Source organism: Chrysemys picta, chromosome 2, assembly GCF_011386835.1.
Source record: "Chrysemys picta bellii isolate R12L10 chromosome 2, ASM1138683v2, whole genome shotgun sequence".
Taxonomy (NCBI): Eukaryota; Metazoa; Chordata; order Testudines; family Emydidae; genus Chrysemys; species Chrysemys picta.
In genome coordinates, this window is record NC_088792.1 from 279,846,262 (window position 1) to 279,863,071 (window position 16,810).

Consider the following 16,810-nt stretch of genomic DNA (forward strand, 5'->3'; position numbering starts at 1 on the left):
AAAAAATGAGCTCGTTCTGAATATATTCCCACAAAACGACATCACCACTTAACGCTCGTCACAGGTAAGCCTCAGCATTAAGACTACACCACAGTGTGACATTTCAGCTTTCTTACCCTGATAGGTAAACGTGTAAGAAAGCTGGGAAAGATATTAGAAGTGCCAAAGTTAACATGTGGCAGAGTATTATCATATATATATATATATAAAAGCTTATGTTAGTGAGCACATACTGCAGAATTAAAACACCATTTTGGAAGCCAAGGTTGAGAAACATGCAGCTTTTTTTTATTACAATGACAGCTGTTAGAGCTTGAGTCAAAGCCCATCGAATTCGACAGGAGTGTTTCCAATTACTTGGATGGGCTTTGGATTAGCCCTTTAATGGTAAAATGGTGCTATTTCCCTGGTCATTATACCAGAGGATTGCACATCAGTACAGGTTTCACAGTACAACATCCTCTACTCGAAGAGAGAGAGAGAGAGAGAGAGAGAGAGAGAGAGAGAGAAAATCTTCCATTAACAGTCTCAGAGCTAGGGTATCCATCAATATTTTTGTCTCACACCCAGATAAATGTGGTCCTCGTAAAGCCTTAGCTTTATTCCTAGCAGCAACTGTACCACGAAGAATATCTTTTGGGGATTACTGAATTAATCTCAATTTAGAGTGTGGTGGAACTGTAATATTATTGGATCACATTATGCAGTATGGGCGCATGCAAGAAAAGAAAAGCCTTTCTGGAGAAACTGAATTCCCACTCACCTCACTTCTTCCCTTAACACCCACATAGGCAGGCGATGGTATGCAGCAAGTTTGGCCCCACCGCACAGCTCTGTTCGTTGGAGCTCTGCCAACGTAAAGAAGGTGCCAAGCTCGAGTCACTCAGAGGCTCTTCCCTGTCAGGCTTTCCTGCCCTAAGAAGAGCAGTACAAAGCTGTGGAACTATTACTGCTGTCACAGGACATTGCACCCCTTTGCAGCTGACAGAAGAATTTGTCGTTCCAAACAGGCTTTTTAGACAGTCATTTGAACTGTAGAGACCTTTTCCTCTGAAATCCTAAAGCGCTAGATAGATGTTTCCTCCAACTCAAAAGCAAACGTTCACTGTGTTGTGACAAACAAAATTTTGGAGCAAACGGAATCACTGCTGCTTGAATGTACCGGAAATGTAGATACTATAGCCTGAAGCAAAAGCTCCCTCATGCTTAGAAACTACTGTTCAAGTGGGAATATTTTTGCATTATTGCCATTCAAAAACTGCAGGATTCATCATTCAATTGAGCCTGGACAGGATTGTGTTTCTATTGAAGACAATGAGAATTTTGCCAGTAGGAGTGGGCTGTAAAGCCATCATATCTGAATAAAATATGTATTTGGTTATTTGCATGTTTAGATACAAATATGACTCACACAGCAAAGAAAAATTCACGTACAGATCAGACACCATCAGTGCTTCACCTAGGGAAAGCCTTGGCCTCTTTATTCAAAGCTTCTATGTAAAAGACAACACAGTAAAGCAAATTTACAGTACATTTGGCAGCTACAGCCACAGTGAAGTATCTTGCAGCAGATATTCCGTAACATTTTATTTTATTCATTCGACAAAGAAAAGAAGAAAATACCATAGTCTGGCCTGGCCTGGCCTGTCTAATCCTGATTAGTAGACGTTTGGAAACAATTTCTTGTGAAAAGCTTTAAAAACTATCAGCAGATTCATCTTGGTGGCATTTTAAGGGGCCTGCAAATGCTTGAAATGGCTCCCAACTGCCATTGAAACAGGCCTGTGGCACTCTGACATCATAGGCTACCCACAGGCAGGCAAATACTTGGCTTCTCTCCTTTCTGGCAAAAATAGAAACATTTCTATCTGTCTTGCTTTCCTTCTTTTCTTGTTTACTGATGCACAAAGGGAAGTAACTGCACTGTGACCAAGGAGGGGCGGAGAGCTCTTTTTGGGATCATGCCTATTCTATCAAGAAGAACTGGAGATACAGTTACCGTTATTTCCTGCAATAAGTAACAAATTAAAAGGCATTACTGCTGCTGCGTTCCTTAGAATCTGGTGGGAAAGAAAAAAAACTGGTCTGCTATTGCATGGCTTACATTTATTCTGAGTTAGAAAGACACCAATATACCCAGCAAACAAAGGGTTTAGAAACAAGCATAGGAAGAAACTGACTGAGAAAATAGGTCCCAAATGGTGTATTCAGTGTGGTGGTGGTGGGAATTTAGTGGAGAAACACAACTCTTGTTCAAGTGCTGACAATATATCCTTAGGTATCATTCAGATTGGAGCTAAGACCTTCAAGCTCATGGCTAAATTCAGCTTTCACATACACACCTGCAAATCCACTGATATCAATGGGGAGGCATGGCTGGCTATCAGGAAGAGAAGAATTTTTCCCTTAGTGGCTACCACAGGCTTTTTGGAAGAGGGTGGGGGGAGATCCAGTACATTATATTCCATCACTCCTTTCCAAATAAGCAAAGGCAGCTGCCCAAATGACTTCAGCCAATTCTAAAAGTGTTCAGCTGTGCCTCTAAAGAAAGGCCTGTGGTCTGGGGTTGGAAAGAAACAAAGTGGGGTCAAGCAGAGGACATGTCAAGTGTTTCTGTGCACTGTGGCTAATCCAATATCATATGGTACATTTACAGTTTAGTTTGGATCACAGGCTCCGTAGCACGAATGTGAACACTGGGCAGGCAGAACCAAGAAAGAGGAAGCTCCCTGCTGGAGTTGTCTTCATGAAACTTGATGTTCAAGTAAAAATCACCTGTATAGAGAAAGAGCAGGGCGCCAAAACACACAGAATTTTTGGTTGGTTTCACCTGAAAGAGAAAGGGTGGAAGTTAGCTGAATAAAACAAATTTGGTAAATAATAAATAATAGTAATACTTTGCCATTCTATAACTTCTTCCATCTAAGGACCCCAACGTGCTCTAGAAATATCCATGAACTAAACCTCACAAACCCCCTTCACCTCCACCCCAAGAAAGTAAATGTTGCTATCCCCTTTTTATTGATGGTAACACTGATGTAATGAGAATGAAGTTAAATGAGTTTTCCCCAAGCCCTGCAGCATGTCTCTGGCAGAGCTCTGACTAGAACACAGATTCTCTTGACTCTACCAGAATGTAGCTGTCTTTGGCAGAAGCCATCAGAGGTTTCCAGAACACCCAGGAACATCTAACTCTTAATCCTTATTTAGCAACTTGTGTATTAAAAGACTGGTTCTTAGAATTTCACACCTACTAAACACCTTGCTAAACACCATTTAACCACTTGGCAATAGCTAAATTCATCCCCATAAAGTAGCATTTATGGTAATTCTGTCCAAATACGCAACACACTTCACCATCATTGGGCTAAATGAATTTAGTGGGAGACATCCCAGTAAGACAGCCATCCTAAATTAGCACATCCCAATTAAGTATAGTATATTGAAGTATTATTTCACGTTTATATAGAGCCTTTCATCACACAGCAATTCAAATTATATATACACACACACAAACTCAACAAAGCACTTAAATATGCACTTCACTTTAATTATGTGAATAATCCTATCCCTATTCAGCAAAGCATATAAGCACAGGCTTAAATTTAAGCTCATGAATAGTGACAGTGACTGCAAGCGGGGCCTCTTACATACCTAAAATTAACTACGTGCTTTGCTGAACTGGGCTGATATTGTCACATGCTTTGCTCAGTTGGAGCCATAAAGGCTGAGCAGACGTCACTGAAACGTCTCCACAAATTTCACCGCTGTTTCAAAAAGTTGAAGGAAACTGAATGGGGAGGTCCAGAAAGAAATGTTACTTGCCAATGAATCAAGTATCAGAGGTGTAGCCGTGTTAGTCTGAATCTGTAAAAAGCAACAGAGGGTCCTGTGGCACCTTTAAGACTAACAGAAGTATTGCTCCCAATACTTCTGTTAGTCTTAAAGGTCCCACAGGACCCTCTGTTGCTTTTTGCCAATGAATGTTGTTCTGCAGCGAACTGATCCTGCAGGATGCTGAGTGCCGCCAAGACATGCTGAAATTAATTGGGGGTGGAAGTTTATCAGCATCTTGCAGGATCAGGCCTATGCAAAGCCATTCTATAGGAGTCATGTGACAGGGTATATGATTTAGGGAGGGCTCTGCAGAGGCAGCGTTACAGAAAGGCTACAACACTAAGCACGGTGATCCTCATCACTCCCAATACAATACCCGGGAAATAGAGACCTGAACAAATGCTCAAGTAAAAAAGAAAAATATTTTTCATTATTATTATTTTTCTTTTAAAGTGAACTTAGTGTTTGTGAAAGGTGCAATATAGACAGCAGGTGAGAACACAACCCTCTGTTTAACCACACATTTGAGATAACACAGGTAAGCTACCGTGCCAACTTGCCCTTGCTGCCTGCTGTCATCTAGGGGTCAGAGTGGAAATACAGTTTCCTGTCCTAGTCAGCGGTTGGCCTCTTGCTATTAAAGGCAACATTTGTGCTGGTAGCTTTTGTAAAGTAGATATTTGATGGCTTTGAACTTATTAATAGTATTTATTTATACTGCTGTGGCATTTAGAGGTCCCAATCAGGAACTCAGCTTCCATTGTGGTACACACTGTGCAGATATATGGAAGATGGGCTCTGCCCCAAAGATTTTACAGTTTTACTTAAACTACACTGATGCTCCTCACTTGTTTCACATGGGACACTGAGGAGCTGTCAAAGAGTTGCTGATCGTTATTCCTGCGCTGATTCAAAATAACTGTCAACCACAATGAAATGTTTTTTTCCCATTACCAACCCCCTAGCCCAGGGGTAGTCCATTATTTTTTGTCAAGGTCCAAATTCTTGGTCAAAGTATAGTCAAGGTCCAGGGTCCAGAGAAATTAATAATAAATAAATAAAAGGATTCTAGAGTCCGGTCAAAAGTGTCTGGTGGTCTGGATTTGCCCTCAGTCTGCTTATTGACTACCTCTGTCCTAAGCCATCTAGTAAAAACACATTCAAACACACACACACTGAAAACAATATTGGTAATCACAGAGAACACAAGGAAACATGAATTGCTGATAGTTACAGAAATTTCCAGGGCAGTTAGATTTTTTTTTGCTTTTAATTTGACAAATATCAGCTTGGTCTGAGCAACTAATCAGATAAATCATTAGTAAGAGCCGAAGGAGTATTACTAAAGTGGTTAGGTTTAAGGTGGCCAAGATACAGCCAAGAGAAATCTCAATCAATGCAAAAGTATTGTAATCAATTAGGCTCTGCACTGTTATCTCACATCTCAAATTCCTATATCTGGTAATATGTATCACAATCTTGTTGATTACTAATAAACTCATCTTTCTTTCATGTTTTAAATGGACAGTGTCAAGTAGTTTTAACACAGACTAAAAGTTAAATGTCAAAAACAAACATTTTGCATAACTTAAAATTCCTATATTTTAAAGATTAAAAAAACCAATAAAACAGGTTGTTTTTTTTAATACAGACAGATCCCTGCATTGTTTGAAACTGAAGGACCCAAACACAACTTCATTATAGAGAGTGAGAAAGTGAACATGGACTTTCAACTCCAAGGGAAACTGACCATTCTCCATTCTTTATGGAGTGAAATGAAAAATCATGATTTTTGTCTTTTAAAGTAATAGTTCAAACACTTTTTGTGTGCTGCATAACAAAGTGTGCACTGAAATGTGTGTGTGTTCGTGTGTGTGTGTCTGTCTGTCTGTCTATCTAACCCCACTCTGCTCCAGATACGTCCAGAAACAAATTCAAGCCTAGTCTGAAAACTAAAAAGATTTTCTGGGAGTGAACTTCTAGGAGTCTTGGTAAGAAGCTAAAGTGGAGGATAGCAGTTCGGTCCAGAAAGGTAAACATTGATGACCAACCCATTTCTGTGCCAATGTAATGATGGGCCACACTCTGCTGGTAAAAACTGGCTGATTTACACCAGTTGAGAATCTGGTCTGATGTATCAGTCTGTTTATAAAAAGAGAATACAGATTCACTGAACTCTTTCAATCTCTGACCTAAGGTTTTTTTGAGGTCTGGCTTGGACCTTGATCATAATTCTGGGTAGCACTCATTTCTCCCCACAGTATCAATACCCAAAATACAAAAACGAGGATATCGATTTCTGAAATTTACTTTTTGCCACTGATTAATGAGTCAATATGGAAGGATATGAGAGAGACTGATAACATCAGATATACTGTTTGAAAAAATTTCCTTCTGTGATCAGTATTCAGAGCCCTAAGGAAGTATGACAATATGTTATCTTTGGGATTTACTGTAGGAAAAGCCCTGATACCAATACCACAGAATAGAATACTTTTTGTCTCAGAAGTTCACATTTTTTCCCTTGGCCTTTTTTGAGTCAGAATTTGGACAAATTAACAAAAAACAACAACAACCCCCCCCCCCCATTACCTTAATAAGGGATTGTGTTTACAATAGAAGTGCTTGATTGGTCTCAACAGCAAGGGGAATGCTGAAATTGCACCCAGGTATTCACAAGAGAAATAACCTCTTGGCTTCTCTCCTCAGGGGAGACCCAATCATAAAGCAGAATATATTTCACTGCCTTCTGCCTTCTCCCTTGCTAACCTCATGGGCAAGGCTCTTCCACAATTGGGTACTTAAGCACTGGAATTCTGATTCTAAATCAACATTGTCAGAATGATAGCCCCAGGTCAAGAAATCCCTCTCTTGATGATTTCTGTTGACACATTTAAGCTGAAATTATTCAGCAAACAATACCATTAGGATCCAGTAAAATTCAGGCTGATGATAAATTCTGTACTCGCTAGCTTTAAAAAAATCTATTTTCTGCATATATTGTATAGTTGAAAAAACATGAACATTGAGTCTCCAGTGGTTAACCTTTAATTTCTCTTCAGCTCAGATTCACTTACATATTCAGTTTTGACAGTCATATTTTACTGGATAACTTAAGACCTGACCTAAGTAAAGACCTGACCATACACTCACTCTCTCTTCATGTTTATTTAATATGCTACCAGAATCAGAATATTCCTTACAACTTCTTTCAGTATTTTTCCTCTGTTTTTCACTCCTCTTTGATTTTTTGTATCTTTAAATAATCTTCAGTGTTTTGCCTCAGGAACAAAAATCTCTCTGACTTGAAATCTCTAGACTTGAGAGAAAGCTTAACTCTTCTTAGTAGGGACACTCAACATTTTTTGCATGGTTTTAACACAGAGTACTGTGTGCAGTTCTGGTCTCCCATGTTTAAAAAAGATGAACTCAAACTGGAACGGGTGCAGAGAAGGGCCACTAGGATGATCAGAGGAATGGAAAAGCTGTCGTACGAAAGGAGACTAGAGGAGCTTGGGTTGTTTAGTCTGACAAAGCGAAGGCTGAGAGGGGATATGATTGCTATCTTTAAATATATTAGAGGGATTAATACAAGGGAGGGAGAAGAATTATTCCAGCTTAGTACTAACGTGGATACCAGAACGAATGGATACAAACTGGCCGTGGGGAAGTTCAGACTTGAAATTAGACGAAGGTTTCTGACCGTCAGAGGGGTGAAATATTGGAACGGCCTACCGAGGGAAACGGTGGGGGCGACGGACCTGTCTGGTTTTAAGATAAAGTTAGATAAGTTTATGGAGGGAATGGTTTAATGGTAAAACATAGTAGTCAAGGAAAGCCAAGCAATGGTGGGTAAATAGTATAATGGCTAACGGGGTCGGGCTGGAGACTCTTGCCTATATGCTCGGGGTCTTACTGATCGCCACATTTGGGGTCGGGAAGGAATTTTCCTCCAGGGCAGATTGGCTGAGCCTCTGGAGGTTTTTCGCCTTCCTCCGCAGCATGGGGCAGGGATCTCTAGCAGGAGGGTCTCTGCCGATTGCAGTCACTAAAAACAGGATTGGGGACTTCAACAGCAGAGTCCAGGGAAGGTGTAGGGATGGTTTTATGGCCTGCAGCATGCAGGGGGTCAGACCAGATGATCATAATGGTCCCTTCTGACCTTAAAGTCTATGAGTCTATGATTTTTTTAAAAATTGAAAAATCAAAATGATGAGATCAGCCTTTAGAAATGTATGTTAAGTGACAACTGAATGAACATGCTCATCTTATTGGTCTTTAATGTTTATCTCATTTTCTCTATTTCAGTCTGTGGCATTTCCTCATAGCCTGACTAAAAATTGTTTGCCGTTTCTTTGTTCAGCCAGGAGGATATTTCCATTACCTTGCAGAAAAAGTTCTTTACACTCTAAACGCTGGTGGGGTTGAATGACTCAGGGGATTGGCAGTATTGTATTAAATCTTTTATCAATGGTACTAACTCAAATTTTGCCAGCTTGGTAGTGACCAAAAGCTATTGACATCCGAGTGGCCTGTGTCAAAGGAATTAGTGATCCTAAACCATTACATGGAAATGATTTTCTACATCACAGAACCCAACACCCTCTATTGGCACCAGTTGGGACCACTGGTCAACATCAGTACTTTTGGAAAATCAGGCCTCTTTAAAGTGTGCAGCCAAATACTAAAGTTCCCAAAATCACGAGTTACTTTTGAAACCTCTTAGCCCTTGTTGGCAATATCAGTGAAAGATCAAGGTTTCAATAGGCACAAAGCTGAATTCTTCTTTGGAGTGGAGCCCTTTAGGTCATGGTTAAGAAAGTTTGTTAGGCCAGTATGGAGAAGTTTGCATGACAGCTGCCTATGCTGTACCTCTGGTATGAATAAATAAAAGAGTTCAGTTTCCAGGGCTGTCAGTCCCTCACCTACAATAGAATTCACTAATATTAAGCTGCATATGTTGGCATCTGTTTTGGCATATCGATCTGTCATGCAGATGAGTGGACTATGAAAAAGAAAGACTCACTGAATCAATATAAAAGGTGTTGGATCCAACAAAGGTGATGGCATCATGGAGCTCGTAGTTGTGCACTCCATTTTGGTAATCCTGGTATGGGATCACCGTTAGAGCAAATGGGCCCACACTGTGTTTGCTCCAGTTGGTCAGCTTCACCTCCAATGCGATGGGGTCCCCGACTTTGCAGTCTACTACAACGTCACAGTCACAGACCTTTCCATCCACCAAGACATCTGCAATACAAGAAATGAATTTCACATTATTTAGGACTTTTGCTGTAGGAACAGCACTAAAATTGGTCTCCATGAGAATCCTGAAAGATGCACAGCAACAATTCACAGCGGTTTAGGCTATGGAGTAAAGACATATACTGTGTAGCTGCAATGAAACCTCAGAAGGCATTTTAGCAGGTATAATGGAATTATGGAAATTAAAATTTAGCTAGGATACTAGGGTTTACACCCCGTGTCTTGCAAAAAATGCCACGGAGTCCTCAATGACAACGAAGGAATCATCCAGTAAGAAACCCACACATTACTTTCATTGACCAATTGAACATTGAGGCCTATTACCTGTCAGCGGCTAATTGTCCGCCTTTATAAGAGAGAAAAAAGTTTGTTACATTTTTCCATACACAAAGAACAACAGATACTTTCAGTGTGAATAACTGCCAACCCCATTCTACTGGCTGGTGTGCTAAAGCTACAGACTTATATTCACCCTGCCTCCTCTGGGGATGTTAGCACAGCCAGTGGTGCTATTTGGAGCCATCCTTGAGCTTGGAGAGGCCAGCCCTATGCAGAGGTGGAGGAGGAGGCAGCTCCTTGCACCCTCATGCAGTGCAAATCATAATCTGGCCTAAGTAAAAACCATAATCTGACCTAAGTAAAGACCTGACCATATGTAAGCTGCATTCCACCTGTTCTTTATGCATAAGTATTGAGCAGAAAGAACCAGGTAGTCAGCTGGGGGAGTGGGCAGGGGAGCTATACACAATTCTCAAATACAAACTGTAACTGGCAATAGATCCTTTTCTGGATGCCCACATGTCCATGTGTCATAGCCAGAAATAAATCTCCCTGTTAATAAGGTGACCTTTTAAAGCAGGACAGTCTGTGTTGGGGTTTGCAATGTAATATATATATATATATATATCACATACACTAATATCCAGCAATAAGAAAAAATGGGATTTCAAAATGTTACAGTGGCAATAAAAGCTTGTCTACTTATTGCACTTTATTTCATTCTGAGATTCTTATTTTTACTTTACAGTTTTCATTTATTTCTTTTTTTCTCATGGAGATAGCAGTAAATATAATGCCTCTAAACTGGTTACTGTTGGGCAGGGCCGGCTCCAGGGCACCAGCTTAACAAGCAGGTGCTTGGGGCGGCCCAGGGAGAGGGGCAGCACCTATGGCAATTCGGGGGCAGCAGGTCCCTCACTCCCTCTAGGAGCAAAGGACCTGCCGCTGAACTGCCACCGCCGATCACGGCTTTTTTTTTTTTTCCCCAATTGCCGCCGCCGATCGCGATCACAGCTTTTTTGGGGGGGGAGGGGCAGCAGAAATGCTGGAGCCGGCCCTGCTCCTGGACTAACTGCAATCCAAGTGAGTGTGCCCAGTACCACTGCCCATTTGCTTGTACAGCAGTGAAATGATTCATTGCCTATACAATGTGAAATTGCTAGCATAATTCCCCACTCTGAAAGGGTTTCCAGTTGTGCAATATCAGTGTACTTCACAGACTAAATTTATCTCTGATGTACTGTAGATACTAGAGCATTTCTATTTCACAACAGCCTCTTGTTCAGAGACAGGGAAAAGCTTTGAGCACATGTGAGAGAGACCATTCAGAGTGGATACATGTACTCAGGATATCTCACATTCATGGGGTTGTTCAGTTCCATTATTCCAACCTCCTCCCCTATTACAGCCATTGTGGGATTCACAGTGTTACACTTCTTCAAAGAAGGTTTGAGTTGTATTAATCAGAATGTGCCTTCATTTCTTACAGATATTAGTTCTTATTCTCCAGACATGCTCAGCTTGGAGAGAGCATATTTCTCACAACAGCGAGTTTTTGATTTTTGCATTGTGAAGCAGAATATGATCTATCCTTCTATGATGCCCATTGAACCTGGCAAACTGAACAAACCTTGAAGCACCAATGAAGAAAACAGCTAGCAAGAACGAAGAAACAAGTTCAGAAATTAACATTTTTTGACAGATCCATTCAGCAAATGACAGGCTGATCAGTCAAAGGAAGTGATCTCTAAACTTCCCTTTGACCACAGCTGCCATGTCACAGCAGCAAGAAGCAGGTACACTACACGAGAGGTACAACAGTCGGAGCAGACATGACGCTGACACAAGGAGACCAAGCTGCTGGTGTTATATATGTCACTTTTTAGAAACATTCCAGTGGTACGGTTGAAAATGAGGCCTATTTAAGCAAAACATTTCCATTTCCAATAGGATGTACAGTTTACATGATTAGAAGGAACACACTTCACAGTCAACCATAGCATTTTGAGGAGGACTTGCAAAACTATTTTTGTACCACCGCACCCAAACGTGACGGTCTTCTGCACAGCATGGTCACACTACTTTCTACAGTAGTTATTCTCAAACTTATTTGATCACACGCCCCCCTATTTTGTGTCTGTAGTAGGTTACACCACCAACAGCAGCACAGAAGTAATGGTGGCATGGTATGGCATTATCACTCTTCCTTCTCTGCTGCTGCTGGCAGCGGTGCTGCCTTTAGAGCTTGGCACCCGGCCAGCAGCCGCCACTCTTCGGCTGCCCAGCTCTGAAGGCAGAGCCATTCCATGCCACGTTTACTTCTATGCTGCAGTTGGCAGCGGTGCTGTCTTCAGAGCTGGGTCCCTGGCCTGTAGCTGCTGCTCTCCGGACGCCCAGCTCTGAATGTGCACAGAAAGTTTTTTCCCCCTAAAGTTTCTCACACACCTGCAGAATATATTCCACACTCCCCCTCCAGTTTGATAACCCCAGTTCTATAGGACTGTCTAAGGACTTCAGGGTAGGCTAGCAAGATGGTCGTTGGGGACATGTTCCAAACTTAACTGACTGATTTCTCACACAAAAATGTGTGTCTGTATGTATGTAAACTTAACGTTCTCCAGCCTACTGCTGCAGAAGCGGAGACCAACTGCTTCTTTCTCTCAGCCCAAGTGCTCTATTTCTTTTCATGGTTCTCTCATGGAGAAAGTGCTTTCATTTTTTAAAAATTACCCTTTACTTTGGTTGCCTCGTACATTGGGGTCTTGCAGCCGTGTGCTTTACTGGCCCCAAAGACTGCCTCTGGCTCACATGAATCTTCAGAAATATTCAAGGAGCTAAGTGCATGAGTCTTTATTTTAAAGCTACTCATCTATTTGCCATTAGGTTTTCAACTCCACGCACGGATGCAGGAATTATGGATGAAACTTTTGCTCACTGTCCCCATCATGTAATAACAGTTTAGACTGTTGCTTCACAACATCTTTAAATGAAAATATTAAATCCACAAGAAGGTGAGGAAATTATACCCACCTCCAACAAATCAATTTTCTTTGGTATTCCTGAAAATCAGTTCACTAAACATTGATTTAGAAAGAGACACAAAGAGAGAGGAGTTTTGTGTGTCTGCCTGTCTGTCAGTAGATGGACTAATTATTTCCTGTCCTCACAGCAGTAGGCTGTACATTTGTAGTTATAAAGCCAACTATCTCAATAACATGCCAAATGACAAAACACGTGCATCTGTGCTGTAGAATACTACAATAAGCAGTGTTTAGAAACAGCTATGTTTCAGCAGAGAAAGCCTCTTGATTTGACATGCAGTTTCACCCCCTTCCTGACACAGAAAGCACCTACTGTACCATATGGATCCACTTACATACTTTAATCCATGGACAGAGGAAAAGCCATGTGTATAGGGTCCATTTTCTGTGGATTCAGCTTACTAACACAGATGGCATATAAAAGCTGCGATTGCTCACACCACTGCTTTGCAAGTGAATCATTACTGGCTTCAATATATGCTTGCTCTGAGTCATATGAAACAGCAAATAGTGGAAGTATCTAAATCTTGCTAGAATTCAGATAAAAGATAATCAGTGTTTCAGAAAATTAGAAGACAAGAGTCTAATGTAAGCATTGATACAAAATATAATAGGTGCAGGGAAAAGTCAAGCTGTCAGGGAAGAAACATGAAGGTTTGGATGTCTGTTACTGGAGGAGAGTTTAATGCTTTATTCCTAGATATCAAAATAAAGCAATGGAATGAGTCCTTTTTCTTTTCTCTCCTTTACTTTTCATGTACCCCTTATATTTCATTTACTTGCACATGCCTGGTGCAGAAAATACCTTCACATGCTTTACCGCAATACATTGCAATGCTAGAAATTAAAGAAGAGAAAGCCCTAGAGGGCATATTGTCTGTCCTGCATCACCAAACTGATGGTTGGTGGATTGCTCTATATAAGTGCAATATATTTATTATTATTACATATGCTAGTGAAGACATATGTACTGAGAGAGGAAACATTGTCTAGTGGTTAGAACCCAGGATGGAAGGTATTGAATTAGCACAATATAAGAAATTAGGTGAATAGATAGAATTAGGAGCCCTGGCCCGCCTACTGATTCCCTGATTTAGGCAAGGCATTTAACCTCTGTGCGAGTTCATCCTTTTGTTACCTACCTTACACACTAGATTAATATATACCACAGGGAAGCTGGGAGATTTAACTATGAATAATAGTAAAAAAATATTTCACAATTCATATAACATCTTTCTTCCATTGTTTTAACGTGCTTTACAAAGGCAAACTAATGTTTCTAAAGTGCTTTAAGATTCTCAGATGAAAGATACTGTATCGGTAGAATCATCTGATGAAAACTTGACTTGTAAATAAATACCAATTACTATTAACTTGTCTCAAAATCAATATCTAAATATATTAATACAAAATAAGCAGAATACTTTACATACCCTTGTTATTTGCCCAATTCCAATACAGTTTCTGTGTGAGCTTTGGCAACTCAGAGCTATAATTCTAAACTTGTGCGCTGAAAGTTCTATGTACAGATACTGTCATGGTTAATTGGATTTGTGCACAGAATTCCCTATGCACCATTGTGAAAGTTTGGCTTGGAAAACAGCATACCAATGGGAGTCTGAATGTTTATCCTCAATGAAAATACATATTCTGGCAATGTTTACACTCATCTTCCAAAGTTTATATTGATTTTGAGATACATACTGTATTGTGTGGGTGATTTGTACTATTCCTCATATTGAGGGAAAGAGTTTTCAATCAGATATTTGCCATTAAAGACCAGGGACCATAACATCCATTGGTGTAGCTGCACTGGCTTCAATTCTCTCTCTCTCTCTCTCTTTTTTTTTTTTAAAACAGTTTACACCAGCTGAGAATCTGGTCTGGGATTTTTAATAAATCTTAGACAGAGCTTAATTTATTCAAATGAGAAGGTTAACAAAATTTAAAGCAGCAGATGGCTAGAGGAGTAAATAAACTCACTCACTTGACAGATACAAACTGATCTTCAAGCCCACAAACGCAGACGGAAACCAGCTGCAGTGTGATCGTTGCAGGGGGTTCTTTAGATAGGCTTTTTTAAAATGTTGTTATAACTGTGCGAAGGAGGTTAGTTTTGCTAATCTGTATATATGAGAGTGGAACACTAAGGCTTTGTCTACACTATCTTTTAACAGACAAAAGCGCTGGTGTATGCTCTTCTACCGACATATTTACTGCCACTCATAGGGGTGGTTTAATTATGCCGGTGGGAGAGCAGCTACACAGGAGATCTTACAGCGGCGCAGCTGCAGTGGTACCGCTCTGTGGTGTAAGGGTCCGTAGTGTAGACACAGCCAGTTTGAAGAGGAACAGCAATAACACTGAAATCTCTAGATAAGATGCATCAGATACTTGGGTGGAGAAAAGCTAAAGAAAGAGAGCCCAAGCAGGAATTACTGCAGTGAAACGGTGTCACAGAATGATTCAGTTATTTTGTGTACACACAGTATAAAGTGATGATTAAAAGCCGTAGCCATGCCAGTTTGGCTTCCAGTTTTGCTAGCAGAGCAATCTCAGGGCCAGAAGTGCTGTTTGGAACTGCTTCAACCTTCTCTTTTCCTGAGGGGTAACATTCGTTCAGATTTTTATAGGGAAAGCTCCGGAGCACACAGAGCAAAAATCAGCAAAAGTTACCATTTGCAAATACACCGAACAATTCAGTTTGACCCTGGTTATATATATTTAAAAAACAAAACAAAATGGAGAAGTCTCAGGATGGAGAGAAATCACCCTACCACAAATAAACCCAGTATTTGATTCAAGCGGATTCTTTTGTCTGGCAGTTTTAGATTAAGCAAGTACCTTGTCCCTCCTTTTATGCGTCAAGTCAGAAACAGTTTCTGGCAGCCTCTTATTTCATTTTGAGTAAGCAGTTTTGACAGAGGAGTGTTCAGGTTCTGTGCAGCATTCTTTCCACATACCAAGCTCTTTTGAACTCCGGTAAGTACCTTATTCAACAACCAAACCCAAGCATTGTTTCTGTCTCTCTAGTCCTCCCTTAGTCTTTCTTGTGCAGAGCATTTCCCCTTCATTTTCCAAACGATGGTGCAGATTATTTACACATTGAGCAATAGGGTTGGTTATGTTTGTTTGTCCATTATGAGGCCTGCAGTCTTTTCATAGCTGGATAAATCCAAACAAAAGATATTAATAAAAACTTATTGCTTCTATGTTCCTGGTCATGCTCCTCAAGCACAGGCCAAATGGTTATTTAATAACATGAAAGCATCACATGTATTTGCATAAATTCTACTGTTTGTGTTTGAGATCAGTTTCTCATACCAAGCCCAACCATTTTAACTTGGAGCAACATCCTTCGGTTCATTCACTTTAATACAGAAAAAATATTGAGCTAAATTCATCCATAACATTACTCCATTGGAGCGAACAACTATACCATGCATAAACATGCATAGCTATTTATATAGTAATAGTTTAAAATTGTGCTAGGATTTTATCCTTAGAATTGACCATTCTAAAGCCTTATGCTGTAAAATGCTGAACGTTCTCAGCTCCCACTGAAGTCAGAGCAACTACAAAGGTGCTCAGTACATCTTTAGATCAGGTCTTTTGAGATGGAATGATTCTAAAGCATAGACAAAGTCAATCTAACTTTCTGGAAATACCAACAATTGAGCCAGAGTCCTTCAAGTGACATAACAGTCACACTTCTGCAAACATACAATGCGGAGAACAGGGGATTAGGTATAGTAAATAAATGATAAAACGCTAAGATGAACTACTGAAACAGCCAACCCATTTCATAATCCTTCCTAGCTGCCTGATTTCTGGCAATCTTTCCCATACACAAAACATTTTAAAATTGAATTAGTCATTTTATTTCTTCCATAAGTAATTAAAAAGAGATACACCATTTAAAACATTGTTGCAGCAAAGTAAGCAGTGAGTAATCTTTGATACTTGTCAGTTTTTTTCTATTTCATCAGTCATCCACAGTGACTGGTCTGCTGAAGATAGATCTTGACTGGTCTGATTACAATTATCCCAGAAACATTCTCAGTTTGTATCTGTTCTTTCCTCTATGCTGACAATGGATGAAGGCAGCCTTTATGTCCCCTGAGGGCTCTGTTTCAAAAGGATTGCTTTATTTTTCAAACTTGTTCACTTGGACTGAGTAAGCTTTCTTCCCCCTCATCACTATAATGCTAATGTTCAATTTAATTCCCAAGTTTACCCTCAACAGACACTTGATCAGCGTTCAGTTTCAGTGCTGTTCGATCTCTGACTATTATAAACATTTGGATGGAGTACAATCTTCTTCAATTAAAGCTAAATGCCAGGGTTATGCTAGCTGGAAAGAAAAGCACTAACAAAAACTGTGCTTT

The 16,810-nt window shown here is 40.2% G+C and overlaps 1 protein-coding gene across 5 annotated transcripts in view; it reads right to left on the reverse strand.

Moving 5' to 3' along the window:
* Positions 1-1,447: 1,447 nt before the first annotated feature.
* TRAPPC9 (trafficking protein particle complex subunit 9) overlaps positions 1,448-16,810 on the reverse strand; it is an 852,706-nt gene continuing 837,343 nt past the window's right edge. For all 5 annotated transcript variants that reach the window (XM_065586245.1, XM_005291042.5, XM_005291041.5 and 2 more), the window contains exons 22-23: positions 8,864-9,087; positions 1,448-2,830 (exon numbers count right to left, since the gene is read on the reverse strand). In XM_065586245.1, the coding sequence (XP_065442317.1) occupies positions 2,651-2,830; positions 8,864-9,087 (404 nt within the window). In that variant the 3' untranslated portion in view covers positions 1,448-2,650. The remainder of the gene's footprint in view (positions 2,831-8,863; positions 9,088-16,810) is intronic.